Source organism: Sparus aurata, chromosome 21 (assembly GCF_900880675.1).
Source record: "Sparus aurata chromosome 21, fSpaAur1.1, whole genome shotgun sequence".
NCBI lineage: Eukaryota > Metazoa > Chordata > Actinopteri > Spariformes > Sparidae > Sparus > Sparus aurata.
Window position 1 is genome coordinate 34,624,209 of NC_044207.1, and position 26,999 is coordinate 34,651,207.

The 26,999-nt window shown below is 39.6% G+C and overlaps 1 protein-coding gene and 2 pseudogenes across 1 annotated transcript; all 3 read left to right on the plus strand.

Annotated features, from left to right (window-relative positions):
- The first annotated feature begins 527 nt into the window (after window positions 1–527).
- LOC115572852 (GTPase IMAP family member 8-like) lies at window positions 528–11,926 on the plus strand (annotated as a pseudogene).
- Window positions 11,927–12,162: 236 nt separating this feature from the next.
- On the plus strand, window positions 12,163–12,956 carry LOC115572853 (GTPase IMAP family member 4-like; annotated as a pseudogene).
- A 10,132-nt stretch (window positions 12,957–23,088) lies between these two features.
- LOC115572854 (GTPase IMAP family member 9-like) lies at window positions 23,089–25,936 on the plus strand. The gene is made up of 2 exons (XM_030403306.1): window positions 23,089–23,143; window positions 24,924–25,936. Exons 1-2 carry the CDS (start codon window positions 23,119–23,121, stop codon window positions 25,934–25,936), a joined length of 1,038 nt encoding a protein of 345 aa, XP_030259166.1. The 5' UTR covers window positions 23,089–23,118.
- The last annotated feature ends 1,063 nt before the right edge of the window (window positions 25,937–26,999 follow it).

A 26,999-nucleotide genomic window follows, 5' to 3' on the forward strand; every position in this document is an offset into this window, starting at 1 on the left:
ATGGAAATACTTCAAACTCTACAATTATCTGACAGCTAACCTCTAATTTTCAAGATTTGACAATTTGTTCAACATACAGTTATAAAGATGAAACAACCAAACATCACATAAAGTTGTAAAGTACTTGACAACATTGAAAGGCTGCAAACAGAAACTCATTCTGCCAAATTATGAGCACAGTCAGTAAATCTATGAAGGCAAGAATACAATACAGGACACAATGGATCCACAGTGGGTGTCTTTGGATCGGACTGTAATCAGGGACGTCTGGGTTTTCCATGTGAAGTGGCACCCATGTGAAAACCTGGACCCAACAGAACATGGCACTGTAATGAGTCATTGTGGTTCACCGGTGTATCCTGTTGTAAACCTGCAGTTAATAAACTGTGCACACCTGTTCCACTTTGTTGCCGACACTGTGATGTGGGTGTGGTTGGGTGAATGAAGCCTTTCAGTTGAAAGGTGTGACACAGACACGTACGTCTTCGCTTCAGCTGCACACCTGCGCTGCCCTCTACGACACTAACATGGCCAGCAATGCCGAAGCAGCCGAACACGGTAAGTTCATCATCATCATCTCTACAGCGAGTTTTTCCTTCTACCTTCCTCTGTTCTTTGTTCTCCGTCTACGATCACTGCTGATCTGCAGAGATAACTTCTGATTTGCATATTTCAGGGAACAAATGGGAGGAGTGTGACTGAACTCTAGCTTGATCAAAGCCAGGATGGTGTGCGTCACGGCAGTTCCTCCTCTACTCGTCTACTCGCCTGTTAATTCCAGGAAATAACCTTCTATATGCAAACTTCTCCTATTTTGTTTTCCAACGAGCAGTGTTGGGGAAGCTACTTTGCAAGTGTAGCTTGTAAAACTTCATGTAGTTCAGCCTGGCAGGAGTTTGAACAAACTACATTTCTACCCCTGGAGAAATGTAGTTTGTAAAACTACTGGTAAAAAAAGTAGCTTTAGCAACTACTTATACTCATTATACTCATTAACTCACCGTTAAATAAATCAACATATGGTGTATATGAAACAAAATATAATAGCCTACAAAAAATTCACATGCCAACAAAAATATGCCTCTCAACTCTCAACTTTTTTAAGAACAAAAGCTGACATCTTTGGTCAACATCACAGTAACTTCAGAGGCACTAACAGTGAGGCATTAGAACTAGATGCCAGGGCAGAATCACTTGTTTACCATTACACATGAGCAGTTTCTCAAAGTTTTTATCAGGCAGCCGGTTCCGTTTGGCATTAAAAACATCTTTACCAACACTAAAAAGCTGCTCACATGCTGCACTGGCTGGGACACCAGTGTTGAACTTCTTCAAAGAAAAATGAAACAAAATGTATATTATATAGGTCTTTTTTCATTAAAAAAAAAAATAATAAAATTTGTGTTATTGGCCAGAATTGTAGTTTGTAAATTGAGTAGTAAAAACACAAAACATGATCCCAAAAGTAGTTAAATTACTTGACACAGCAGAAAATATGAATGTAGTTTAACTACCAGCAAGTTACAACAAATTGTAGTTAAGCTACGTAGTTCAACTACATGTAGTTTATGTCTCCCCAACACTGCCAACGAGTTTGTGTACCAGTGATGATTGTTAGAGGGTGAATCTACCCAACCGTGCTGTCAGGAAAGAGCTTTGATTACATGTGATGTGAAGTAGAATGACCCATTTACAGATGATGTCTTTGCTCGAACACTTCCACACCTTTACTTTCCAGCTAACTGCAGAAATGACCCACTATTTCTTGCAATATCTGGAATCATGAGGCGCACAATTGTCCGATATCAATTTAAATCCAAAAGGGATTCTGGGCTGATCTCGAGGTAGCCACTTTAAAAAAATGTGTTCTGGTAGCTGATTGTTTCCATCGACAGTTTCTTTATTAGCATTTAAAAATAATGAGTTAATGCACTTAATGTGTAACTTGAGATGGCTCTAACAAGTTCTGATGTATCTGTATCTGTATCATCTAACTCTTTTGTTTCTGCTCCATGAAAAAAAAAGGCTGATTCTTCACAGAGTTTACCATAATCGTAAAGTCATGTCTGGCAGTAGAAAGAGCTCTTTGTGACTGAGAACTGTTTCTATTCTCTTCCTCTTCCTTGAGAGTTATTGGCTGGTAAACAACTGTTTTTTTTTCTTCTTGTGCCTAAAATCAGGTTTGAGTTAACGGCTTTAGCTTCCTTAGCTTTCCCAGAGAAGGCAGATTATGGGACTTTTTTACTTTTCACACAAACTCAAATGGTTCTCCTCTGCACCATGAATGTCCCAAATACAATACAGAGATAAAGTGAATTATTCTGAAAACACAACTGCAAATTAATAATATCCGATCTACTCCTCAGAAGTGACCAGATACAACAATGAAGAGATCAGGATTGTGCTGGTGGGGAAGACTGGAGCTGGGAAGAGCGCCACAGGAAACACCATTCTGGGAAAACAGATGTTTAAATCACATTTCTCTCCTCAGTCTTTGACTGAACACTGTGATAATGCCTGTGGTGAGGTGGACGGACAAAAGGTTGCTGTTATTGACACTCCAGGTGTGTTTGACACCAGGATAGATGAAGAGAAAACAGTCCAAGATATTGCCCAGAGCATTTCTTATGCTTCTCCTGGACCTCACATCTTCCTGATCGTCATCAGACTGGGCAGATTCACAGAGGAAGAGAAGAAGACGGTGCAGAAGATTCAGGAAATCTTTGGAGAGGAAGCAGACAAATACAGCATGGTTCTCTTCACCCATGGTGACCTGCTCAAAGAGGAACCCATTGAGGAGCTCTTAAAGGAAGATAAAGACCTGCAGGAACTTGTGTCCAGATGTAACGGTCAGTACCACGTCTTCAATAATGAGCTGAAGGATCGTTCTCAGGTCAGCGAGCTGCTGAACAAGATCAGAAATATAACAGAGAAGAACGGAGGAAGACACTACACCACTGAAATGTTCCAGGAGGCAGAGAAGAAGATTGAAGAGGAGAAACAACGAATCCTGTGGGAGGAAAATGACAAAATGCGCAAAGAGCAGGAGAAACTCGAGAGGAAAATAAAGGAAACAAAGGCAGCACTAAATGATCTAGCTGTACTACCTCTGGCATCCTTTGCCTGCCCCCACATTCAGAGCTCTTTTCTTGGGTGCCTTGCCCCTCAAATCTCACTCCTGGGGCCTATTCCATTTCGGTACCACTTATGGCAGTTTAACAGACCCCTGATACTTGGAGGGTGTATTGTGTTTTCCTTCAGAGGTCAATATAAACAAAAGTGTAGGCCCAAGGTAATGAAATATCATATAGTCATGAATCGAAGTTACTACAGAGAAATTATAAAGCAGTCGAAGAACATTTCATGCATCGGTCCGTCCAAATAAAACAACAAAAGTCTGTCTGTGTGTTGTGTGTCAGGCCACATGCCACCACCAACCCCTGCTCCGGGTTACAAAGCCATTTAGAACAAATATAATCTGAACCTTGTATTGTAGAATTGTTGACATTATACATAGCTCTAGACTGGCTACTTACACTGTAGCCTGACTTGCAACTCCCCAGAAATTACAATGCAGTGACGTGGACGACAAAGACTGTGATCGACCCGTTCAGTAGAATCGCATTTGCAGGCTTCTCCTCCAGTGCTTTGCGGCACTGTGAATAGAGAGGATTGATATCTGTAGTTTCCCCAGTAAACACACCACCCTCTTTGACTGTAGTAGCCCCCATCTCGTAGACTGTTGTGAGATATCTGGGCTGCAACACATTCTGGCCTTTAATTGAACTCAGTTTAAATTTTACCTGTGTGGGTGTGGTGTGGGGCTCACAGCTCCAGGAGGCAGTACTCAGTTGTGTGTGTGTGTCAAAGGTTAGCAGAAGACAAGGCCACTATAGAGTACTAAAACAGAGTCTGACCTTCATGTCAGATGGAACGAGATGTCTAAAAATGTACATTTCCAGAAAAGGATAGAGGGATCATTTAGGTAATTTGGGGATACAAGACCTAAGCAGTGACAGTAACAGATTTCGTCTTATATAGGAGTTGAGCAGGGAGATAGACCAACTCCTTTTCTAGTCGATTGGACAGATGGACCCTCAACCCACCAAAGTGACCAATTAGAAGAAGTAGGCAGGTACAGCCCAAGGGACTGTAAAAAAGGCTTGCACGAGAAGAGAAAGTTAAGTGGTAATTAGTAGATTTCTTAAGATCGAAGGCTCGATAGGATTTCTGATAGGGCAGAGGGCGAAGCATTTTGGCATTGCTTTGCCTTAGATTTCAGAACAACAGAGAGCGGCCGCATCTGGTTCGGAAGCCGGCTTGAGATCTGTTTAAGTAAAGATTGCACGATCAGTCCACCCAGCCTTGCCTCCGCAGAATTCTTTTATCATCAAACCACATGCCGACACCTTTGATAAAGAGGACCCAGAAACTACTGCTGCTCTTCGTGGGTTGTACTTCCCCTTTTTGCTGAAGACTTTGGCTTCCTGTCCAGCCCCCATACCAGGCTGCAAACTTTTAGAGATGGAGCCTTCAGTGTCACAGCGTCCAACCTGTGAACTCCTGAAGCACCACCTGTTCACCACAACCAACAACCTCAGCTCACTCTGTCTACCCTCCATCAGTCCATCTTACTCTGTTATCCACCCAGCCATCCCTCTTTTCTGACTTCAGCTCGGCTTCCTGATCATTATTTTTAAGTGTCATTTTTTTCTATACATATTATTTATATGTTTTACATCAGTTATGTTATCAGTCATAGTTTCACCTGAAAGAATGCAACATGACCTCCCTGGTGTCCTGGCTGGTCAGACATTAACTAATGGTCACATGTAGATGTGGGAATGATACACATAATGAAGCCTGTGCATTAAAGCCTCAACACCTGTAGAGGAAGTCCACAATGTTTGATTGTTTGACTGCTTATCAATAAAATTCAGCTGGAATCAAAGTAACAGCACGGTTTATTTAAAAACCCTGCTGAGGGTCAAAGCCTGCAATCTGGGTTCTGACTGGGTTTGCAGCTCACATGTTAATTTGACGTCATGTGAACAGAGATGAGGACATGCAATTCATAAATTAGACTCTGTACGTGCACTGTATTTCTTTCAGTTTCAGAGAACTGGTGACATTTCTTGTAAATGCTGATTGGAGGAGTGAACAGTGAGACGTGTCCTCAGTTAAAAGGAGGAACCATGAAAATGCAGGAGGACCGGATACTCAAGCAGGCTGGAGTTAAAAACAAAATGGGACAATTAAGGGTGTGAACCACATTTAATGTTTGAATTAAAACATGTGAGAGATAAAAAACTGAAAGTGCACTCCAACTGTAAACTGTCATTTTAATGCAACAATTCAATTTGTATTCATGCAGTTTATATCCGTCTGTGTCTGATAATACAAGATTTTCTGCACTTGACACTAAAGCAGGAACCTGTAGCTTTTCAAATCAGCACTAATCCTTATTATTATTATCATTTTACTATTGCCTGGTGATTTCTTAAACTCTAACTCATCTGTTGCTCAGAGGCATCTCTGTCTCTCTCAACATTAGTTTTGCAATCCCTTCACACAAAACATAAAAAACATGTTATTATATTATTAAACATAAAGAGGAATTTCTACAGCCTGAAAACAAGAAAGACCATAAAAAAAATCAGAGTCATATTATACCAAGTTAGCCTTTTGCGGCAGGTAATCAACATTTTTCAGCAGTAATGTACTGTATATTTAAAACACATGAAAGTAATGTGTAAAACACCAGAGATTGAATCAATCTAAAGCCGTCGAGAGGGTAATCACAGGCTCAGTTCCTCTTCTTCTGTGTATTAAGACAAGACATGTGTGATAAGGGTTTTATACTTTAATACATGTCACATACATGTTAAATTTAATCTATGAAACATCTAACTGCAGCACAAAGTTGAGACAGAGATCAGTGCACTGTGATGTCAGCAGTGTTTTATAGGTGTGGTTTGTTGTTTCTATAAAGAGCTGTTGTTCCAGACAGACTTTACTTCCTCAGTCCAGCAGCAGAACAGCTCTTCTCTACAGAACACAACTATGGCCACCAACTTTGCTCAATACTGTAAGTCTTAAACAGTTTTAATGTTGTTTATTACTTATATTTGATTATATAATAACTGTTTCATCTCCAGCATGTGTGTTAGTTGGAGATCTCGACTCCCAAACTCACTTTGTGTTGCATTATATTGAACCGATTGACTGAATGAACTGGGAGAAACTTCCAATACAGTTCAACAGCACCACAAACTGTGGCCCCTAAAATAAACCTACAACTCAACACGTGTCTGAAACAGCAAAGAGGATTTATTTCAGGACGGTTGTATTTTAGACTGTGTTCTTTTTCAGGTTTTATCTCTTTTCAAGATGGATTTTAAGGATTGTATTAAATGTTTGTCAGTTAAACCAAATCAACAGCTGAGACCTCACAGGAGGACTTTTCTTTTCAGAGGATGCAAAACAGAAAAAACTGTTTGCATATCTATGTCCTGAGGCAGGTGAGCAGGAGAGAGACGAGTCAGTTTCAAGTTTCAATTAAAGCTGAAGTCAAACTCCAGCTGTCTGACGACCATTGAAGAAGGACAGAAATTGTGTCTGGGACACTTGCTTGTGTTTATTTGATTTTAAGAGATTATTCTGAGGCTTTATGTTTTTCTTTAACTCATTAGCATAGTTCGATTAATTAGTGGTAAGTAGTGGTGCCCTCATACTATCCTTATAACTCTCACTGAGGCTCCTCACAAATGTTCAACTATCTGTGGTCAAAAACTAAACCAGTAGCCCCTCCAAGTTGCATAAACCTAAGAATGACTAAATATTTGCTCATTTTTCAGTCTTCTCATCAGCACCAAGAAACGATGAGGTCAGGATTGTGCTGGTGGGGAAGACTGGAGTTGGGAAAAGTGCCACAGGAAACACTATTCTGGGAAATGAGTACTTCAAATCAAAGTTCTCCTTCATGTCTTTGACTGAAAAATGTGAAAAGTTCTTTGGTGAGGTGGATGGACACAATGTTGCTGTTATTGACTCTCCAGGTCTGTTTGACACAAAGGTAGATGAAGATACAACCAAACGACATATTGCGCAGAGCATTTCTTATGCTTCTCCTGGACCTCACATCTTCCTGGTCGTCATCAGACTGGGCAGATTCACAGAGGAAGAGAAGAAGACGGTGCAGAAGATTCAGCAAATCTTTGGAGAGGAAGCAGAAAAACACAGCATGGTTCTCTTCACCCATGGTGACCTGCTCAAAGGAAAACCCATTGAGGAGTTCTTAAAGGAGGATAAAGACATGCAGGAACTTGTGTCCAGATGTAACGGTCAGTACCACGTCTTCAATAATGAGCTGAAGGATCGTTCTCAGGTCAGAGAGCTGCTGAACAAGATCAGAAATATAACAGAGAAGAACGGAGGAAGCCACTACACCACTGAAATGTTCCAGGAGGCAGAGAAGAAGATTGAAGAGGAGAAACAACGAATCCTGAAAGAGAATGAAGAGCAAAGGCTCAAAGAGCAGGAGAAGCTGAAGAAGAAAATAGAGAAGAAGTATGAGGAAGACATGAAGAAGATGAAGGCTGACAGAGAGAAGGAGAAACAACTGAGAGAAGCTGCTGAAAGAGAATTCGAGAAGGAAAGAATAAAACTGACAGAAATGCAAGAGAGGAAGGCTAGACGGGAAGCTGAGAACAGTGATGCAGTGGGGAAAATGATAGGGATGGGGTTAGGGGCAGCTGTTGCAGTTGCTGCAGTAGCGAGTCTTTGCAGTATTTCATAAAAAGCTTTGTGACTTTGTGATGTCAGACTGCAGCAGATAAATTAGCTGCAGCTCCAGTTTTTGGTCTCCTCATTGGGCCTGAATTGTACTAATAGCATACTGCATGAAAATTGCTGTTGTTTTAGATTTTAATGTGATGTGATGTTATGATTGGAATATTTGTTTCCAAGATGTATACCTGTCATTTACTAACTCGTTGTAATCCAACAATCCCTGAGCAAAGCATCTAATCACATCTTTCCTTTCAAATTAATTTGTGGACAATGTGTTTCTAAAATCCAGCTGCTGTTGTGTCTGAACACAACTGAGGCTGATTCTTCATGCTCCATTATTATCTACAGTGTGTAAAATGTCCTGTTTTGTAGATATATTGATAAATGATCGCTGTCAGCATCGACATCAGTAACAAACTCAGTCATTTTCTGTGACTGATTCACAATAAATTCACTCTTTGTTTCACCGGTTGAATAGTTTTAATGGAAAGCAGCAGCAAATCTAGACAGAATACTTTATGTGCTGTGAGTCCTTTCTTTAGAGACAAACACTGTAAAATAAAGTAACATAAAATAAAGTACACCTGATAAGACAAAGTCATTCTGAACAGTAACAGCTTGGAGGAGTTAGCAAGAAATTAGCTGTGAACATTAAAACATGGCTGATTGGCAACTTTGAAGTTCTCTGTAATTCTTCTGCTTTGTTTGTTTGCTTTGATTTTATTGATGATTTAATGTGTTGGTTTGTTGTGTATGATGTCATTTAGTCACCTGACACCTGCTCAATCAAGAATCATAATTTAGATACACGTTTTGATTTTATGCACATTGTGTGATTCAACATGTAACAACTTGTGTGATTTAATGTCTCTTGATTCATAATGTCAAATAAATAATAAAACTAACCTTGGTGAGATTAATTAATGTTGAATTGTGCTACAGATTGTCATGAAGCATTTATGAGGTGATCATGAAATAAAGCTGATAATAAATGTGTAATTCTTTTCAGAGGTTGATTTTAGAAATGTAACTTCAGTTGTTAATTAAATGACGTCCCCTTCTCGTAGTCTGCTGCTCCTCTTGGGTTGTACTTCCCCTTGTTGCTGAAGACTTTGGCTTCCTGTCCAGCCCCCATACGTGGCTCCAAACTTTTAGAGACTGAGCCTTCAGTGTCACAGCGTCCAACCTGTGAACTCCTGAAGCACCACCTGTTCACCACAACCAACAACCTCAGCTCACTCTGTCTACCCTCCATCAGTCCATCTTACTCTGTCATCCACTAAACCATCCCTCTTTTCTGACTTCAGCTCTGCTTCCTGATCATTAGTCTGAAGTGCCAATTTTTTTTCAGACTTTTCTTTTCAGAAGATGCAAAACGGAAAAAAGAATTTGCATATCTGTCATGAAGCAGTTGAGCAGGAGAGAGACGAGTCAGGAAGTCCACAATGCTTCATTGTTTGACTGCTTATCAACAAAAGATATCTTTAATTCTGCTCGAATCAAAGTAACATCACAGTTTATTTAAAAACCCTGCTGAGGGTCACAGCCTACAATCTGGGTTCTGACTGAGTTTGCAGCTCACATGTTCATTTGACGTCATGTGAACAGAGATGAGGACATGCAATTCATAAATTAGACTCTGTACGTGCACTGTATATCTTTCAGTTTCAAAGAACTGGTGACATTTCTTGTAAATGCTGATTGGAGGAGTGAACAGTGAGACGTGTCCTCAGTTAACAGGAGGAACCATGAAAATGCAGGAGGACCGGATACTCAAGCAGGCTGGAGTTAAAAACAAAATGGGACAATTAAGGGTGTGAATCACATTTAATGTTTGAATTAAAACATGTGACAGATAAAAAACTGAAAGTGCACTCCAACTGTAAACTGTCATTTTAATGCAACAATTCAAATTGTATTCATGCAGTTTATATCCGTCTGTGTCTGATAATACAAGATTTTCTGCACTTGACACTAAAGCAGGAACCTGTAGCTTTTCAAATCAGCACTAATCCTTATTATTATTATCATTTTACTATTGCCTGGTGATTTCTTAAACTCTAACTCATCTGTTGCTCAGAGGCATCTCTGTCTCTCTCAACATTAGTTTTGCAATCCCTTCACACAAAACATAAAAAACATGTTATTATATTATTAAACATAAAGAGGAATTTCTACAGCCTGAAAACATTGATTGATCAATATATCAATATATTGAATCAATCTTAAGGGTAATCACAGACTACAGTTCCACTTGTTCTGTGTATTAAGACAGAGCAGGGTGTTACACATGTTAAATTTAATCTATGAAACATCTAACTGCAGCACAAAGTTGAGACAGAGATCAGTGCACTGTGATGTCAGCAGTGTTTTATAGGTGTGGTTTGTTGTTTCTATAAAGAGCTGTTGTTCCAGACAGACTTTACTTCCTCAGTCCAGCAGCAGAACAGCTCTTCTCTACGGAACACAGCTATGGGCACCAACTTTGCCAAATACTGTAAGTCTTAAACTGTTTTAATGTTGTTTATTACTTATATTTGATTATATAATAACTGTTTCATCTCCAGCATGTGTGTTAGTTGGAGATCTCGACTCCCAAACTCACTTTGTGTTGCATTATATTGAACTGATTGACTGAATGAACTGGGAGAAACTTCCAATACAGTTCAACAGCACCACAAACTGTGGCCCCTAAAATAAACGTACAACTCAACACGTGTCTGAAACAGCAAAGAGGATTTATTTCAGGACGGTTGTATTTTAGACTGTGTTCTTTTTCAGGTTTTATCTCTTTTCAAGATGGATTTTAAAGTTTGTATGGAATGTTTGTCAGTTAAACCAAATCAACAGCTGAGATGCAAAACAGAAAAAAACAATCTGCATGTCTATGTCCTGAGGCAGGTGAGCAGGAGAGAGACGAGTCAGTTTCAAGTTTCAATTAAAGTTGAAAGTCAAACTCCTGCTCACTGTCTGATGATTGAATATTAATGTTTGTGACATTTGAGAAAAAAAAGAAATTGTGTGGACATTTCATTCAGTTTGTGGCAGACGACACTTTGCTTTTACTTGATTTTAAGAGATTATTCTGAGGCTTTATGTTTTTCTTTAACTCATTAGCATAGTTCGATTAATTAGTGGTAAGTAGTGGTGCCCTCATACTATCCTTATAACTCTCACTGAGGCTCCTCACAAATGTTCAACTATCTGTGGTCAAAAACTAAACCAGTAGCCCCTCCAAGTTGCATAAACCTAAGAATGACTAAATATTTGCTCATTTTTCAGTCTTCTCATCAGCACCAAGAAACGATGAGGAGATCAGGATTGTGCTGGTGGGGAAGACTGGAGTTGGGAAAAGTGCCACAGGAAACACTATTCTGGGAAATGAGTACTTCAAATCAAAGTTCTCCTTCATGTCTTTGACTGAAAAATGTGCTAAGGTCTTTGGTGAGGTGGATGGACACAATGTTGCTGTTATCGACTCTCCAGGTCTGTTTGACACAAAGGTAGATGAAGATACAACCAAACGACATATTGCGCAGAGCATTTCTTATGCTTCTCCTGGACCTCACATCTTCCTGGTCGTCATCAGACTGGGCAGATTCACAGAGGAAGAGAAGAAGACGGTGCAGAAGATTCAGCAAATCTTTGGAGAGGAAGCAGAAAAACACAGCATGGTTCTCTTCACCCATGGTGACCTGCTCAAAGGAAAACCCATTGATGAGTTCTTAAAGGGAGATAAAGACCTGCAGGAACTTGTGTCCAGATGTAACGGTCAGTACCACGTCTTCAATAATGAGCTGAAGGATCGTTCTCAGGTCAGAGAGCTGCTGAACAAGATCAGAAAGATAACAGAGAAGAACGGAGGAAGACACTACACCACTGAAATGTTCCAGGAGGCAGAGAAGAAGATTGAAGAGGAGAAACAATGAATCCTGAAAGAGAATGAAGAGCAAAGACGCAAAGAGCTGGAGGAGCTGAAGAAGGAAATAGAGAAGAATTATGAGGAAGAAATGAGGAAGATAAAGGCTGACAGAGAGAAGGAGAAACAACTGAGAGAAGCTCGTGAAAGAGAATTAGAGAACGAAAGAATAAAACTGAAAGAAATGCAATAAAGGAAGGCTAGACAGGAAGCTGAGAACAGTGATGCAGTGGGGAAAATGATAGGGATGGGGTTAGGGGCAGCTTTTACAGTTGCTGCAGTAGCGAATCTTTGCTGTATTTTATAAAAAGCTTCTTGAGTTTGTGATGTCAGACTGCAGCAGATAAATTAGCTGCAGCTCCAGTTTTTGGTCTCCTCATTGGGCCTGAATTTTACTAATAGCATACAAGTAGCCCCCCATGTTGATTAACCTAAGAATGCTAGAAGACTAAATATTTGCTCATTTTTCAGTCTTCTCATCAGCACCAAGAAACGATGAGGTCAGGATTGTGCTGGTGGGGAAGACTGGAGTTGGGAAAAGTGCCACAGGAAACACTATTCTGGGAAATGAATACTTCAAATCAAAGTTGTCCTTCATGTCTTTGACTGAAAAATGTGCTAAGGTCTTTGGTGAGGTGGACGGACACAATGTTGCTGTTATCGACTCTCCAGGTCTGTTTGACACCTGTGAAGATAAAGAGAAAACAGTCAAGATATTGTCCAGAGCATTTGCTATGCTTCTCCTGGACCTCACATCTTCCTGATCGTCATCAAACTGGGCAGATTCACAGAGGAAGAGAAGGAGACGGTGCAGAAGATTCAGCAAATCTTTGGAGATGAAGCAGACAAATACAGCATGGTTCTCTTCACCCATGGTGACCTGCTCAAAGAGGAACCCATTGAGGAGCTCTTAAAGGAGGATAAAGACCTGCAGGAACTTGTGTCCAGATGTAACGGTCAGTACCACGTCTTCAATAATAAGATGAAGAATCGTTCTCAGGTCAGAGAGCTGCTGAACAAGATCAGAAATATAACAGAGAAGAACGGAGGAAGACACTACACCACTGAAATGTTCCAGGAGGCAGAGAAGAAGATTGAAGAGGAGAAACAACGAATCCTGAAAGAGAATGAAGAGCAAAGACGCAAAGAGCGGGAGGAGCTGGAGAAGGAAATAGAGAAGAAGTACGAGGAGGAACTGAAGAAGATGAAGGCTGACAGAGAGATGGCTGATAAAAGCCTTCTTTAAAATAGATGCAGAAGTTGTGCTGAATATGGTTGTATACATAATAACAAGGAAAAACAACTGAAGGGAGCCTGTGAAAGAGAATTAGAGGAGGAAAGAATGAAACTAAAAAAACAGTGGGAAAGAAATATTAGATGCAAAGCTGAAAAGTTCATGGCTGTTTATAGCTGTGTTACAGATTGTCAAGAAAAAATGTAACTACGAAGCTTCAACACAAGTAGTTTATTTTTTAAAATGAAAACAAAAAAGAAACAGTCATTAAACATGAATTAAACAGAATGAGGTATTTGATTATTTCTATTCATTTCCTGGGCTACAATTTTGTCATAATGTCACTTCAGAATCAGCAGCAGCCAGTTTGATCAGCTGATGGAGAGCATTAGAGAGATTTGTTGGGTAACATTTTGTTGGTGGAAGCTATTTTTCAGAACATGTTTAACAAGCTATGCTTTTAAAAAAAAGTGATGGGGACATTACATAGTTTATCAATACGCTGAATCATTTAAAAGCTCTGCAGACTGAGACTTAGGCCGAATCCCATTTCACCACTTGGCCCTACCCCTCCGTTTTGCGCGTTCACATGTCGGGGTAGGGATGTCCCAATTCCCGTTAGGACGGAGGGTTAGGGGGAAGTGGTAGGGCTATATACCCCTTCAAACGGAGATTTTCCAGAGGCCAACTCCAAACGGAGGGCTACGACAGATTTCCCAGAATGCACTGCGAATCACCGGCAAGGTGGCTGCTACCGCGAAAGAAGTTCACAAATGTAAATATTTTCTCCATTAGTAAAGTTTTAAATTAATGAAAACCGTTGTATTGTCTAGTTTAGCGTTGTTTCAATGTGTAATTGTCATTTTCTTCATAAAATACATACGAAAAAAAAGAGGCTTCAGGTTAACGTTACCAGGCTGAACGCTACTAGCGGTGCTCTGTGGGCAGCCCTGATAATCTACAGTGATAACTTTATCAATAAAAACTTTGGCAACCTCGCTGCTGGTATTCAGTTACATTGATAGTGTTATGGGATACGCAGGAATGTCATGCACAAATTGGATGTAACGTTAACATTAGCCTGTGCAGTGTATGCATGAATTTGAAGTTGTGAACGAATTGCGAGTGACTACTGATGAAGTACGCGATTGTCGAAGGGGTGTCCCAATTCGGAGGGGTTGTCATTCAGCCCTACCCCTTGGCACTCCGTTTCAAGGGGCAAGGGGTAGAAAAGAGAAATGGGATTGGGCCTTAAAGTTAAAATCTTAAAAAAGTGCAGTAGCATCTGAACATGTTCATCTGACATCATGTGAACAGACACAACTGAACTGGTGTTTCCTGTAAATGCTGAAGGAAGGCGTGAACAGAGTTTCTGTTTGTGGTGAACAAAATACATGGCAGAGATGCTGAAGGACTGGATATTCAAGCTGTGCAGGAGTTTAAAAATAAAATGGGACAATCAAACATGTGAAACACTTAAATCAACAAGTGCAAGTGAAAACTTAGTAGGAAAATGAAGACGAGGATTATCTCAAACACAAAAATCTTAATGCAGAAATCTATATACAGTATATATATGTATATATGTGACTTAATGTCATCTAATTTATGATGTCATAGAAACTAAACGTTCCCAGGTTTTAATAAATGTTAAACAAACATGATCAATAAATGCTGAGTGGTGCCACAAATTGTCATGAATATATTGCTGAGGTGATCATGAAATAACAAATACTGATAATAAATGAGGAGTTGTTGTAGTTGTGCAGTTCGTTCATGAAACCATGTTTCCTGCTGTAGTCATTTTTTCATCATTGTGTGAAACTGAAAAAAACATAAACACATAAATTAAAAGTCTCACTTCCCTGTTATATTGATGCTTTACTTCTTTTCTTCAATAATGGTTTATTCTAACACAGAACAACATTATAATCCTGACACCAAATATACTATTTACATCTGAAAAATAATTAAATGATACAAAGTTCCAGTAATTCCAGCAATCAGACTCCACAACACCTCCACCACACTTCACTGTCACAGACTGTTGTTTGGTGTTCTTGTTGTTATTTATCATCTCAGGAACCCTGAACTTTGCACATTTGTACTTTGCACATTTGCATAGCAGCATAGATTACACATGCATGTACATACAAGGACAGTGACTGTTTGTAGTTTGTTTATCTTTATTCTAATATCTTGAAATCAAATGTTTTCGAATTGTTATCTTATTCTTTCCAGTATGTCTTTATTATTGTCTCTATTTTTTGAGACTTACTCTCATGCTGCTGTTTATTTCCCCCCTTACTGCTGTGTTACCTGCACATTTTTCCCAAAGCGGATCAATAAAGGAACATCTTAATCTTAATCGGATGTCCTCACAGTGTTGTATGATGACAGCAGAGAACACGGTCGTTACCCTCAGATTTATTTTCCAGTCCAGAATAGTGTAAGCAGCCCCAGATCATTATTGAACCACAGCAGTGCCTCTGCTGTTTTCTCAGTGGTTTGATTAAACTGGTGTCAGCTGTAATTTGTAAATCCAGAGTGTTTTCATCTGATATTCTGTTCCAGACTAACTGTTTATTCTAAAGTTTTAAGTAGGGATGCAGGTGTTGTAAGTCACTTTGGACAAAATCTTCTGATAAATGCCCTAAAATGTAAATGTAACAAAGCCTGGTACATACTTGCCAACATTGGGTTGGCATTTATTTGTCATAATTTCTTGCCTTGTATTTTAAACCACACATGTCCAAAATTCTTAGAACAGTGTTTCCCCTAATTTTTTTTTATAGCAGCTGCGCTCTGAGTTGATAACCTAGCAACAGTAGGGGGGTCTGGGGGCATGCCCCCCCCAGAAAATTTTTTGAAAAATGACCCTTTAAATCTCACCTACTCGTGAGATTTTTGAAAAGAAATTCATTTTCAGAATTTCAGAATCAGAATCTAAGACATGAGACAAAATAGTGTAGAAGCTGACATTGCTGTTTGAAAATATGTTCACATCCTGAGCATTTCAGAAGTCAGTGAGAAGCTATTGAGAAAAATAATCATAATTTCTGCATATTAATATTCATATTAAATAGAGGAAGCACTAAAATACAATAACAATAGGTGTCTTACTCGTCCAGTTTACTGATACAATCTGCAGCTGGTTTGGAGTCACTGGGTCACATGACATGAAAGATATTCTAAAAAACAGCAGTTATTTTGTATTAATTTATTTATGCTAAGTAATTTAATGACGGTCCCTAAATCAGTTTCCAGTGATTCAGCGCGAGGCTCTGAGAGGTGAGCTGACCGTCCTCCTGCTGCTGACACTGGGAGAACCTCAGTAAAGTCTCAGCTGGACCCGATCTCCACAGAATATCCAAACTGAAACTAACTTCACCCCGGTTCGATGAGTCGCCTGTTGCAGCCTTTGAATAGGATGACGAGGATTTCAGTCACTCAACTTCAACGGTACAAATAGCAGTAATGACAATAATAACCGATTTCAAGATAACTTGGGGTGTGGTGCTTTCACTGTGTGCAACTTAAATTCCCCATTCGCTCGTGATATTAAACCGACAAAAATCACGTCATCATCAAAATCAAATTTCATTATGTTTATCAATACCCGACCGACCGTGCCTTGCGCAACGCCCCCCCCCCCCAAAAAAGGTCGGAAAAGCCGGATTGCGGGATTTATCAGGAACAATCACACACCTGCTCATCCACACAGGCAGGCCAGGGTTGCCAGATGCTGCAACAAATATAGGGACACAATCTTACTTGTTTCCTTTACTGTAAATCGGGAGATTAACGGGAGAAATTACTGACCGGAAGCGTCGAGGGAGATAGGGTTAAAAATCGGGAGTCTCCCGCGTGAATCGGGAGAGTTGGCAACTGTAAGCAACTGAAAGTGCGTCTAATGTCCAGTAGGTGGCGCCTGATCCCCCCATGTTTGAAAACTCCCATTCTGATTTTTTGATGTGCTGTTGTTATGTGTGGTGTCCTTGAGTGCTTTGAAAGTTGAAAGACATTTCTTGTAAATGCTGATGGAAGGAGTGAACAGTGAGACGTGTCCTCAGTTAACAGGAGGAACCATTAAAATGCAGGAGGACCGGATACTCAAGCTGCACTGGAGTTAGAAACAAAATGGGACAATCAAGGGTGTGAATCACATTTAATGTTTGAATTAAAACATGTGAGAGTTCAAAAACTTAGTGGGTAAAAGAATCTACAGTGAGCAACAAAGAGCGTCAGTTCAACAAATGTGTGTGAAATGCTGAAGCAAGTTCTGAAAGTGCACTCCAACTGTAAACTGACATTTTAATGCAACAATTAAAATTGTATTCATGCAGTTTATACCCGTCTGTGTCTGATAATACAAGATTTGTAGTCATTTTTTCCATCATTGTTTGAAACGGAAAAAAATAAACACATACATTCAAAAGTGTGATTTTCCTGTTATATCGATGATTTTCTTTTCTTGAACAATGGTTTATTTTAACAGAGAAAATATTATAACCCAGACACCAAATATAATTTCTACATTAAAAAAATAAATGATACAAAGTTCCAGTAATTCCAGCAATCAGACTACACAACACCTCAGCCACACTTCACTGTCACAGACTGTTGTTTTTTGTTCTTGTTGTAATTTATTATCTCAGGAACCCTGAACTTTGCACATTTCCACTGTGCACAGGAACAGTTATTACATATTACACAAGCACGCAAACAAGGACAGTTACTGTATCTATTTTAAAAAAAATGTTTGCTCTAATTCTTATATATTCTTTCCAGTATCTCTTTATTATTGTCTCTCTTTGAGACTTACTCTCATGCTGCTGTTTATTTCCCTCTGTACTGCTGTGTTACCTGCACATTTTTCCCAAAGCAGATCAATAAAGGAACATCTTAATCTTAATCGGATGTCCTCACAGTGTTGTATGATGACAGCAGAGAACACGGTCGTTACCCTCAGATTTATTTTCCAGTCCAGAATCATGTAAGCAACCTCAGATCATTATTGAACCACAGCAGTGCCTCTGCAGTCTCAGTGTTTGATTAAACTGGTATCAGTATCATTTCATATTTTGGACCAAACAGAGCTGATAGTTTTCATACACAACAAGCTTTTACCTATTTCATATAACTCGATCAACAAAACGAGATATTACAGATCAAGTGTTTGATTCATTGATTAGTAGCTGAAATGAATTACAGGTTCTGTCTCCCAACCTTCCACAACAATCAATCTCAGCTTTGATATTCAAAAGTGTGACATAACATTAAAACACAAGTAACAGCTTACTTCTTTCTTCATATGAGATTTCAGACATAAAACTAAACACTGATTAAAAGGTCTTGACTCTTAACTTTAAGTGAATTGATGTGGATTGTTCCTGTTATTTAATTCTAACCATGTTTCCTGATGCTGCATCTAAATGACAAAAACAAAGAACTGAGGATGAAGAGACTCATTTGGTTCTGACTGGTCAGAAGCTACTCAGGTGTGTTGCTAGGTGGAGCATTTTATACTCCATATAGCAGAGCAGCTGTATCTGATTGGCTGAGAATCACAAAGGCTCTTTTCCTATTGGTTCAGCCCAAACATTGACAGAAAGCACATCAGGTGTTATCAATAACATTAATCAGGGCTCCACTGTTCTGTTTTTTTCTTTTTTGAAAAAGATTCAAATACAAACATTTAAAGCACAATGTTACAAATAAAACTGGTCTTTAAACAGCAGGAAATATAAATACATGAATAAAATAAGCAACAACTAAAGAAAATAAAAGAAATGTAAAGTTTTATTCAAGAAATGCAAGTTAATTCCTGCGTTGGATTGTAAGCCTGAACTGTTTATTATTTAACGATTTGATCGAAATAGTAATGGAATTTGATTTTTGGTTTGTTCTTTTGACTGGATTGATGTTTTAATTTGAGCACAAGATGGCGCCTCAAACAGGTATCACCTGTAACAGTACAGGTGACATATATGAAGGCCTGAGGACTGAGAGGTGTCATTCTATTGGATGTCTGATGTTTGAAAAAAATGTGTTCGAAGATGTTTTTTAAGCCAGTATTTCTGTTTGGCCCTTACTGAAGGTTTAAAGTTATAAAACTATTTTTTTGGTGATATTTGCTAAAGTTGTCATTATGATCTGACAGCAGAATAAGACACAGGTCAGCTGTCTGTGGCTCCACCCAGTGGCCCTAAGTTGATTTGCAAGAATCCACCGCTCCTGGTAGATCACAACCAATCAGAGCCAAGGAGCGTGTCTGAGAAGTGTCAATCACTCTTGTTCTGCCCCCCTCCCCCGCGCAGGTGCAGTGCCTGCTCTTACCTGGTCAGAGACGTTCATGCCCAAACTGTAAACGATGGTGGAGAACAGACAACAACAACAGAGCCGAAAACATGCTCCACCATCGGCCCATGTCAAAGAGAAGCAATAAGAAGACAAAGAAAAGCAGTGTAAAAAAAAAAGAATTTGACAGAGCCAGAGAGAGAACTAGGATAAATATCAGAGCGTCATTTCAGAGGTGGAGGAGCTGCGGGATTTTTGAGGTATTAAAGGGATATTTCGGTGTAAATTTAATCCATGATCTAACACACAGTGAAACTGTGTTAGAGCCCCTCTCGAGAGATCAAATTAGCAGACCGCTAATTTCAGTAGTTTTAGCAACCTCAGAAAAAGATAAAACAATACATTGCACTATACGCCTCCAACAAGAAACCATCTTCAAATAGCCACAAATAATGCTCAGAACAGCACCAAACTTCAGCAACAATACAAATAGGGTCTCAGCAGATAGTCCGGGGTATCAAAACTCCACTAGCTTAGCTGGATTTCTATTGTGAAGCTAAAAACAGATTTCAACTCTCCTCCATCAGCTTCCAGGTCAGGGAAGTCCCGACGAGTCAATTACCGAGTGCGGTCAAAAAATGCTTAATTCTGTTCTTTTCCCTGTCCGCTCTCAATTATAACTGTTATAAACTGGCAGGTAAGACACATATGAACTTTGATTGCTTTTCCATGGAGTCATAATCAAACATTTTCATACAGCCGCGGAACTCTACTGCACTCGGTAATCGACTCGTCGGGACTTCCCCACAACAGGAAGCTGCTGCAGGACAGTAGTGTGCTGTGTTCACTTAACAATAGAAATCCAGCTAAGCTAGCGGAGGTTAGATGCCCCGGACTATGTGCTGAGACCCTATTGATACTTTTGCTGAAGTTTGGTGCTGTTCTGAGCATTGGTTGTGGCTTTTTGATGGCGGTTTCTTGTTGGAGGCGTATACTGCTATGTATTGTTATCGTGCAGTCTTTTTCTGAGGTTGCTAAAACTACCTAAATTAACGGTCTGCTAACTTGATATCTCGAGAGGGCTTCTTACATGGTTTCATGGTGTGTAAGACCATGGATTAAACTTTTACTGAAATATCCCTTTAAGAGTGACGCAGAGTCGGCTGCTTTTCTGCTGGACAGTTAAGGCTTCATATTTGTTTAATTCTGTGTTTTAACCAGAAGGCTATGGTGGCGGCGGTTACAGTAATCCTGCCAATAGGGCATATTGCGTACGATGTTGCAGTCGAGCTATGTAGCTTGTTGCTAAATCTAGCTTGCACGCTAACTCCGGTGTTTAGCTTTTTGTTTATGGCTCCTGGTTAGCAAAAGTGTCTTTAAGTGACCATCGGACAGTTCTAACGTTAGTTTGTGTTCAGGACCCTCTGAAGTGGTTGAATTGGTTTAGAGAAATAACGTTACTCATGCTTCAGAAAGGCAGCATGGAATTGCACCTGGTAATGATTACATGGTAACTCTGTCTACCGCCATGTGAGGAATACTGTTTGTTACTCGGGATATCTACAGTGATCAGCATCATCATTGTAATTTAGTTGTATTGATCAGAAAGAGAACAATCAGTTTCTTGTTCTTGTTTTGAATAGGCCATCTTGGTTATCTGGCGTCCTCTGTTACCGTGGTTACAAGCCTGCTTGTGCTCAGCAGGCTTGTAAATATCATAACTAAGGCCCCATCCACACAGGCAAAAACTCTTTTTTTTCTCCGTCTTCCTCGCCATCGTTTTAAGAGTATTTGCGTCCAGACGGATCCACTGAAAACGACCAAAAACGCTGTAGTTCATATTCCAGGCCTATAGGTGGCGCTTGACATTCACCAAAAACAGAGAGGAAGACACGCTCTGTATGCAAACAGACAGTAGAGGAGAAACCAAACATAAAAAGAATAAGTATGCGGTTGTCCAAAATCCTTTTTTGCTCAGCATAGCGGCAGAGGAGCATGATATTTTGCCCTCGTAACCCTAATAGGCTCAATATCTGCTGCAGTACGAGCACAAGCATGTTGTCCTCCGCCATTGTTGTTGTTGTGAGACATTGCAGGGTTCAGAGGTCGGAGGCTAGAGGTCAAGGGGTGGGGCGATGGCATTATTGTTTCGGAAAGTATGCAGATTCGCCGTCCACATGAAAATGGGAGGGCTGCGTTTTCAGATTTCTCCACCTTCGCAAAAGAGCATTTTCGTCTGGACGGCCCCCAAGTTCACTTTTTTCTGAAAGCTCCTGACTGAAGCTTTAAGTAGAAATGTTGTCTTTGTTGAGTGTTGAATAAATGAGCAAGTCTCTGCCTTCAGACAAATAAGTGCATTTAATTTATATTGCAATTATCCATTCAAACAAAAAGTGAAATGAATCGTTACTTTTGACTAGTATCATTGTTTTTAATGATTCTCAGTATACAGAGTAGTTTTGTCGCGGACTCTAATTATCTACAATGAGAATGGTTCTTAAAAAAAGTGTGACTGGCTTTTACAACAATTACTGATTTAAAAAGGAATGTTATGTTAAAATAACCAGAGGTTCCTGGAGACTGTAATGGAACAGGAACCTGCATGATTGTGCTGAATCATTGGAACATTTGATTGTCCCAGTTTAAGTCCTGCACAGCCTGAATATCCAGTCCTCCTGCATCTCTATCGTTCATTCTCCTAACCACAACCAGCAACACCCTGTTCACCCTTCAGCATTTACAGGAAACAACACCAGTTCAGTTGTCTGTTCACATGATGTCCAGCTGCTACTGAACACGATTTTAAGCTTTCTAAACATTTCTGAGTTTGACTTTCAGCATCATATTGAAACGAGGCTACTATTTTTGTTTTCCTGAAGAAATAAACTCATTCTGCTTCTTGGAAGCTTCACCTGAAAGTTAAATGTAACTTTTGCATTAATCAAGGATGGTGGATTTTGTCACTTTATAAGGGATTTCTTTGAGTCAAATATGACAACTTTACCACAGTTAAATTTCTTCTGCAACATTTTTAAACATTTAGTGGTCAACTGAACTTATATAAACACTTGTTATCATTATAGATCACATCCAACAAGAAAATCACAAACCTCTGCAGTTCAACATCACAAAGTCAGAAATTCTTAAACCAGCTTAGTTTTTATTTTATCCCTATCATAGAAGCCACATTGTCCACCAATGTTCCTATTTCTTTATGTAACATCATGTTGTGAACAGAGACTAAGAACTACAATTCAAAAGTGCTGGCTGCACTCTAGTCCACTTTATTTGTTGGCACTGTGAAAGAACAGGTTGAGTTTCCTGTAAATGCTGATGGACAGCGTGGATTTGCTGCATTCTTTTCTGTGAACCACATTTAACGTGATAAACATAAGAAAGTAAAAACTTAGTGAGGGAAGAAATATTGAAGTTTATTTCCCCTACGGAGGATTAGAGCCATGAGAAAATACTTTTAATTTCTGAGTTAGTAGTCACAACCCTTTCATATTTTTTGTATTTGAGATATTATTGTGAAAAACCAACATTTAAAACATTTGAATATACTATTAAACAGTAGAAAAGTAAATCAGAAGCCATTAAATAATGTAACAGTAAAAAAAAGGTAAATTTCTCCTTTACTGTTTATTAAGAGACATCAGGATTATAGACTTTAAAAATTAAAGAAAGGGATCGAAAACACATTAAGATTCAACCTATGATCCACTGCAGCAGATGATAGGAGCTGGTGTTCAGTGTGGCGTCAGCTGTGTTTTATAGGTGTGGTTTGATTCATGAAGTCCTCATATAAAGAGCTTTTGTTGCAGGAACGTCTTCAATTCAGCTGCAGACCAACTCTTCTCTCCACAAACCAGCTATGGCCAGCAAATGTGCCAAACATGGTAAGTCAATGAAATGTATTCATAATATTGATTAACTAGTAATACAAATCATAGTCACACTTTTTTCATAAACAGTTATAGAGGGTGCAGTGCTTTAATAACATAAAAAACTTTTCTCAAATCTCCAGCATTAGAGAGGTGTTTCTGTTATTCTGTCTACTGTCACTGATCTTAATTAGGTAGAAAACGAGTCTGAAACAGCTTCAACAGAAACTTCATAACCTTCATGAAGGGAGGATTTGTTTCAGGACTGTTGTGTCAGACTGCTTTAGAGTTAGATGGACCTCATAAACTGGAAGCTGAGTGTGATTTTGATGCTTCTGTCTCAAGTTTTGCATCATGAAAGTCTATTTTAATTACATTTACTTTCTAAATGGATTGTAATGTTCATATTTCATGTTAAATTAACCTAATTCACAGCAGATATCTGAGTAAGACTCAGGTTTTTTTATTCACAGCTGTTAGTTGTTTGGGAGATGCATCGTTGCTTTTATCAACATGTTCTCACTCCCAGCTCGTCAAACACAGCAGCTCGCTCAGAGGCCTTAAGGTCCTGACAAACCAGGAGACCAGTGAGCGTCTGTGGCAGCGGCAGTTTGTGTGATGTGTCACAAACTGTTCTTACTAGTTTGGTGTCTTTTTGGTCAACTGAGCTCTCAGTGAGAGAACTCACTCTGATTGGCTGCTCAGCTGAGCAAATCAGTGCACAAGAAGAGAAACAGAAAAATAGAGGGGAGCTCACTGAGCCTGTAACTGTAGTATTCATGATTTCACTCTTTAGTGCAGTTTCTCCTCATCCTCTTCACCAGAGACATTTACAACTCACTATGTCTTTATTGGCGATATATCAGTGGGAGTGGAAACGCTGCTTCAGAACTAATTTGTTGTGTCCTCCTCCCTTCGGAGGAGGTCGCGGACTCACACATCCCAAGAGTCTGCGCACCAGAAAAAAAGGAATAAAAGAAAATGTCGCGTGCCGTAGATCATCATTTTCGTGGGCTTGGGCGGCAGAAATTGTGACGTAAGGGTAAAACATCAGGTGACGCAACCAGGAAATGCTCCAAAGGCTAGACCATCCGATTTAACAACGGCTGATGCGGTTAACAAGATCTCTCAGAATGACTCGCCTTCGAAGACCGCAAAGGCCGGGTCCTTTGAAGGATGCAGGTCCCTGTATTGGGACACAGCAATTGTATCTGCTGTCCTGAGTCTTCCTGTTTCTCTTTTTGGATGACAAATAGAGATTACTGCCACCTGGTGGTGTGGAGAGTTACTTCCTCTCACACAGGTGCAGGAGCTACGAGCTAGTTGGCTGTCAGCTGTAGACTTTGTGTAGGTTGAGACAAGAACAGTCAGTGAAGTTTAGAAAAAGATCATGTTTTCAGGGTTAAAGTAAGTTGTGTGTTTAGGTAAGTTAGCTTTATTGTGTAACTTATTTAAAGATGTAGTCATCACTGATGCTTGGTCACACACAGGACTTAAACCTTTGTGTGGTTGTGTGTACAATCTATCCAGTTTGTATCTGATGTGATGGCAGTGAGAACGAGATGGGTTTTAATTAAGTTATTTTTCATGCCAATAAATGTTTTTTTTGTTTTTTTATCATCAAGGGGTAGCCAATCAGAACCATTTTAGATCTACTACTCTGACTCTGTCTTTTAAACACTTCACTTTTCAAACCATCAAGTCCCCCAAACTGCTCACTGTCAAAGTCACACATGTTCCCTAATCTTATGAAAACACTTACTAACATTTGTTCATTATTTCAACCTCCCATCAGGTCCGACCATATACAACAATGAGGAGATCAGGATTGTGCTGGTGGGGAAGACTGGAGCTGGGAAGAGCGCCACAGCAAACACCATTCTGGGGGAAGAGAAGTTTGAATCTGAGTTCTCCTTTGATTCTTTGACTAAACAATGTGCTAAAGCTGATGGTGAGGTAGATGGACAACAGGTTGCTGTTATCGACACTCCAGGTCTGTTTGACACCTGTGAAGATGAAGAGAAAACCAAACGAGATATTGCCCAGAGCATTTCTTATGCTTCTCCTGGACCTCACATCTTCCTGGTCATCATCAGACTGGGCAGATTCACAGAGGAAGAGAAGGAGACGGTGCAGAAGATTCAGGAAATCTTTGGAGAGGAAGCAGACAAATACAGCATGGTTCTCTTCACCCATGGTGACCTGCTCAAAGGAAAACCCATTGATGAGTTCTTAAAGAAAAGTAAAGACCTGCAGGAACTTGTGTCCAGATGTAACGGTCAGTACCACGTCTTCAATAATGAGCTGAAGGATCGTTCTCAGGTCAGAGAGCTGCTGAACAAGATCAGAGATATAACAGAGAAGAACGGAGGAAGACACTACACCACTGAAATGTTCCAGAAGGCAGAGAAGATGATTGAAGAGGAGAAACAACGAATCCTGAAAGAGAATGAAGAACAAAGACGCAAAGAGCTGGAGGAGCTGAAGAAGGAAATAGAGAAGAAGTATGAGGAAGAACTGAAGAAGATGAAGGCTGACAGAGAGAAGGAGAAACAACTGAGAGAAGCTCTTGAAAGAGAAAAAGAAGAGAAACGTAGAAAACAACAAGAAGAACAAGAAAAGAAGGCTAGACGCAAGGCAGAGGAAAGTGATGCAGTAAAAGACTTTCTGATCCGGTTGGGGACATTGGCAGTGACAGGGGCAGTGACAGGGGCAGTGACAGGGACACTGACAGGGGCAGGGACACTGACAGGGACAGGGATAGGGGTAGCTGTAGTTGTACCTGCAGCAATATGGAGGCTGTTATGATTGGAATATTTCCAAAATGTAGACCTGTCATTGACTTACTACAGTTCTCTGTAATTCTTCTGCTATGTTTTTTTGTCTGTTTGCTTTGATTTAATTGATGATGTAATGTGTTGGTTTGTTGTGTATGATGTCATTTAGTCACCTGACACCTGCTCAATGAAGAATCATAACTGAAATACATGTTTTGATTTTATGTACATCGTGTGATTTAGCATCTAACAACTTGTCTGATTTAACGTCTCTTGGTTTATAATGTCAAATAAATAAAAAAACTAACATTTTAATTCCAGTAGATGAAATCAGTTAATGTTGAATAGTGCTACAGATTGTTATGAAAGCACTGATAAGGTGATCATGAAATAAAGCTGATAATAAATGAGTAATTCTTTCCAGAGGCTGATTTTAGGCTGAACTCCTGCATGAGCACAGATATTGTACAGTAGCTCCCTCCACTGGCCAGAAGTGACTGTAACATGTGAATGATGCATCTGAAATGAACTGAGGACAAAATATAAGGTGTTGTTGGTAAATCATATTTAAATCCGTGTAACAACTATGAATTTATGTTTTAGATAAAGTGATGACAACAAAATAGATCAGGAACTATAATCAGTCCTCTTGTACATATACTGACCATGACTAGGTTGTTTTTTTAAGAAGTGGGGATAAAGTTCATCATCTCATTCTGTAGAAAAAATCAATCTTAAGTTCAGTCAGAGAAGCTGATATGAGGCTGGAAAGACCCATAAAGTGGTCGTGTTGGTGAGAAACTATCTTCTTTCTTTACCCAGAGAGCAAATTTCAACCCAACAAACTGGTGTCTGTAGATCTGTAGAAATATGGATAATGCTTCTAGTGTTCAACACAAAGAGAAATCCATCTTTTACTTTTTGATTGATTGAACCTACCGCCTCGAAAAGTCAGCCATTGTAAAAGTTAAACCTCCTCAACTGTAAGTTAAAAGTTAAACTTTCCTGAATGACAACAAAAGAAGAATTGAGCTCTGACTGGTCAGAAGCTACTCAGGAGTGTTGCTAGGTGAAGTTTTTAATACTTGGGGAAA

What these genes read in the sequence shown, in the direction of transcription:
- LOC115572854 (XM_030403306.1), top strand. Translation starts at nt 23,119, where the DNA reads ATGGCCAGCAAATGTGCCAAACATG. An exon ending in CAGCAAATGTGCCAAACATG is followed by an intron (nt 23,144 to 24,923) that starts GTAAGTCAATGA and finishes ACCTCCCATCAG; the next exon opens with GTCCGACCATATACAACAAT.